Source organism: Ursus americanus, chromosome 26 (genome assembly GCF_024610735.1).
Source record: "Ursus americanus isolate L20-20 chromosome 26, mUrsAme1.1.p, whole genome shotgun sequence".
Classification (NCBI taxonomy): domain Eukaryota; kingdom Metazoa; phylum Chordata; class Mammalia; order Carnivora; family Ursidae; genus Ursus; species Ursus americanus.
Window position 1 is genome coordinate 43,827,766 of NC_142152.1, and position 4,160 is coordinate 43,831,925.

Sequence of the window (4,160 nt, forward strand, 5' to 3'; positions counted from 1 at the left end):
CGCGGGCACCACTGCCACCTCCGATGGCCTTGGGAACACTTAAGTATTTCTGGGTCTTAGACAAAGAGGCATCATAATGGTATTTCCGGATTCTGCATTAATTTGATTTACGTGACTTGTGGGAATGTGCATATCGTGAACATTCTCAGTATATTCATGATCTTTAAATAGTTCGATTAAGCTAATTAAAATTTAAATATTCTGATAAAGTAATACCCAACTTGTCCAGTTAATGTGTATTATTAATTTGTATGATTTTAGCCTCTGGTAAGTTTGTAACTAATTCGTTGTCTAGTTAAGCTGTTGTTCAGTGTTTTAAAACTATTAGAATTTTACTAATGTAACTGACATGTTGTCACTTTTACACCCAATCTTTAGCGCTTTTTTTGGTGTCCCAAGGCTTGCATGAACCTGTCACCTTCACATTTAAAACTGTTGGCATCTTCTTCTCTTGTAATTTTCCATTTCTTTTCAATGTCTGGTGTGGCTGTCGGGGTGCGGCCAGGGGTCCCAAGCAGACCAGGCAGTGAACCTGCAGCTGAACTTACAGGACAGAGGACCTTCTGACTTAGCCGTTACTGCTCGTCTGCCAGGGACCGGGCTTCCTGGCCACTGCACCTCCCAGCAGCCCCCGTCCAGCTGCTCACCTCTTGGACGCTCGCTGGCGGTCGCAGGCCTTCCTCCTCAGCCCCCCAGCACCTTAGGAGGTGGCTGTGGCCAGGGTGCTTTCTGCCAGGGGCTCCAGTGGGATGTGAGGTGCTGGTAGCGCTGGCCAGTGCGCTTGGAGCGCACCTGCTCGTGATAGTAAAAGAGGTGTCGTTGTCCCAAAAGGTCTGAGGTCAGCATGGTCCTGCACTCATCTCTCGGTGCTGGCCCCTGTGCACATGAGCGTCAGGACGCCCGAGTGTTGACTCAGGGGCTCTACCGCTGTGATTGTTAGCTCTAAGACCACTCGACACCGGCGTCCTTTGGAGTACGGGTTAAGTATAATTTTTTCCATTTGTTTTTTCATGCAGGAACGAAATACTTGTCTGGCAGACTCGCGAGCTCTGAGTGCCAGCCACACTGACCTGGCCCACTGAGGGTCGAGGCAGAGCTAGATAAAATCCCTGAGACTAATGAAGCACTGAGACCGTCCAAGCTTTGCCATGACCCTCCCCACTCTGTAGGGGACCCACCTCCCGGGTTGCTTCCTTCTCTAGATAGTGCCATCCACCACCTGGTGGAGGTGTGCCCCAAATTCTGTTAAGCTGTCTACGGTGCTAGCGACCAGGAGCTGCGGGAGCGGGAGGCCAGCCTGGCGTGGCAGCCCACGCGGCCCCAGCAGCCGGCTTCATCACGTCCAGGATCGGCTGCTGCTCACGGATGCTTGTACTTTCTGCCACTGCACCAGAATCGATTCTAAATTTTAATACTGTATTAAGGCTGCAAATTAAGACTCTGGAAGCTTCCACTGCGCCCTTCTAGACTAAGCATCTGTGACCTCTGGCAGTGCCGCCTGGAATTCAGAGTGGGCGCTAAGAAGTGGGGGAGACGGGTCCCTGCCAGTGGGTCTGGGTCTCTGCTGAGCCCCCGCTCCTGAGTGCGGCCCCTCCACGCACTCTGCCCGACACACCGTGTGCTCCCACCCCTGCCCCTGCGGAGCCCACTTTCCCCCTGCCGGCCCCTGAGCGCTGAGCATGCAGAGATGGGGGGGTTATTTTTATAAAATAGCTTTTCTTTGTGGTGTTAAGTAACATGGGGTAGGTTTTGACAGGAACGTTTCCCAGTCCACCCTACAGCCTTACCCGTGAGGGATGCGTGAGGCTTCTGGTAGGTTTAGAATGTCCTGAGCAGATGACAAGGGGTTTGTGACTCCTGATGGCAGTGGCGGTAACGAGGGCCAAGTCAGGCCAGCGGGCAGGAGTGTGAAGATTCAGCATGTAGATGGGGGCGGGGAGGTCTGAGAAACGTGCAGCATCCCTGTGACGTGCTGCAGGTTGTGACTTTAAGTGTTAGGTGGTGTTACTGCAAGGGCATGGGCTTTTGTCTGTCCCCAGCCACCTCTTTGTCCTGAATTGCACTCTGCGGGGGTACGTGCTCACTGGGACTCCCCGAGGGGACTACATGTGTCCTTCAGGGGGCCGCGGGCTGGAAACTATTCAGAAGTGTCCCATCGTTTAAGACCACAGGAGCACGTGGCCTCGCCCGCTGGTGTTTGTGGCGTGTGCTTGTTCCCGCTCAGAGACGGGTGCTCTGGGTCCTGCCTGCAGGTGCCCGTGGGTCTGGCCTGGGGCTTCCGAGGCCATGCCTCTTTCCGCAGCGCCCGACTGTCCCAGTATTGCAGCTGATGGATGAGGAACTTAGGTCCGGGGTTGGTTTACACATGGGATGGGTTGTGAGACACTGGAGCCAAGAGAATGCGCAGAGCCACGTCCCTGCAGAGGCACTGTGCGCTCTGCACGTCCCTCTGTGGCACAGGGGCTGCCGGGTTGTGATGTGGCCGGTGCGGAGGGCCCCGGGAGCCACCCCCTCCGTCCCAAGTTCTTTTCTCGGGCCATGAGGCTGATCCAGTTACATTGGAAACCTACCCAGTTTCTCTTAGTGACACTTCTGTCTGGAGAACATGGGGCTAAGAATAGGATTTCACGTTGCACTCTCAGTGGAAACAGGCACTGTGCAGGGTCCTTTGTTGAACCTGCCCCGCCCGTGAGCCCACGGGCCTCGGTTGCCTTGCGGGGCTGTGAGGAAATGTGGCCGGGGTGAGAGAAGCCAGACTGCCTCCTTAAGCCCGGGTTGTAAGAAACTTCATGTTTCAGGGGTTGCTGCCTGGAAATCCGTGAGGTCTGACTTTTGAGTTTGTGTCCAAACAGAAGCAAGCCTGGTCATCTCAACCTCATTCAAGTCTTGGTGTCTGGATTTTAACATTCTCAAGGAGGGAAGCAGTGCGAGCGGCTGTCCCTCCTCTGCAACGTTGTCCTTTCCTGGTGAGGGGACCCTTAGAGCGCCAGCAGCCACGGGTACATAGTTCCGGTCCAGTTTGAGTCCCCAGCCAGAGGATAGGCAGGAGGGGGACAGGAGCTGGCCACTGTCTGCAGAGCCCCCTCTGTGGGCTGTCAGAGGGTGGAGGTTGTGGGAGGCCTGGGCCTCCTGACCCTCCCGGCTCTTCCCCACGGCAGCTGACCTTGCAGCCTGCGGCGTGCTCACGGGGCTAGCAGGCTGTCTCTGTGGTGCTCGCTTTGTGTTTACAATATTGGAGGGAGTCACTTATTTCCTGGAATTAAAAAATTCCTATCATTTGTTCAGAAAGCTGCTAGGAATATGTAATGAGAAATTCAGTGTTTATAGTAACATAGAAATATTGCTAAAAAATATATCGTTTGCAGTTCATAGGACAGATCGCCCATTGTCATAACTTTACAGAATGTTCTTGGGAGGTGAGGGAAAGGTGAGGCTGTGTTCTGAGATGTTGGTATGTGCACTTCTCTCTCAGCACTGCTCTGTATGGTCATCAAAATTCTGAAAACTGGGAAGTGGTGAAGCCGCGACCAAGGGTGAGGTTCCTGTCAGCCAAGGAAGTGTAGTCAGGGTGTACGAGCGTCCTGTGTGTGACTGAGGCAGTCGTAAAGACGTGCACTGTTCCACGTTTGTCCCCATTGTCATAGGGGAGAACTGTCGGCGGGGCGGGGGGGACCCCAGGTCTGCGAGGCCTGCGTTACGAGCCTTGAGGGAGCTTTGAGGAGTGTGTGGGACGGACAGGATGGTGCAGGGCCCGGGCCATCTGTGTTCGCAGAAGCCCGCCCTGCCGCAGAGGCATCCCTCTGGGACGGGTGGGCAAGGGGCCCCGGGGCCCCAGCACTGGCGTGCGTGTGTGGGTGTGCGCCCCCCCCGGGGGGGGTGGCCCGTCTGTCGCGTGTACACTGGCTTGGATCATAGTTTTCTCACTGTTAGTGCGATTTGCCTAGAAAATAATTTGGGATTGTTTATACTTAATTACAAAAATAAAATGGTTTATTTCCTGGTGTGAAGTCCCTGCACTTGCAGAAAGGCTCTTTTATAAAACGGCAACCCTAGAAGACCGTCTTCCTTTTATACCAGCCATTCTTACCCCTTTGAGGGCCACAGACTACTTTAAGAATGGGATGGGAATTACAAGTGAATATTTCTGCTTTAGAAAATTT

At 53.9% G+C, this 4,160-nt stretch overlaps 1 protein-coding gene across 15 annotated transcripts in view; it reads left to right on the plus strand.

Moving 5' to 3' along the window:
- KLC1 (kinesin light chain 1) overlaps positions 1-4,160 on the plus strand; it is a 65,559-nt gene that overhangs the window by 58,920 nt on the left and 2,479 nt on the right. For 7 of the 15 annotated variants that reach the window (XM_087856264.1, XM_087856268.1, XM_087856272.1 and 4 more), the window contains one exon: positions 1,017-4,003. The exons of the other annotated variants lie outside the window; for them this stretch is intronic. In XM_087856264.1, the coding sequence (XP_087712390.1) occupies positions 1,017-1,082 (66 nt within the window). In that variant the 3' untranslated portion in view covers positions 1,083-4,003. Of the gene's footprint in view, positions 1-1,016; positions 4,004-4,160 lie in introns of those variants that run through there. 15 annotated transcript variants of the gene reach the window in all.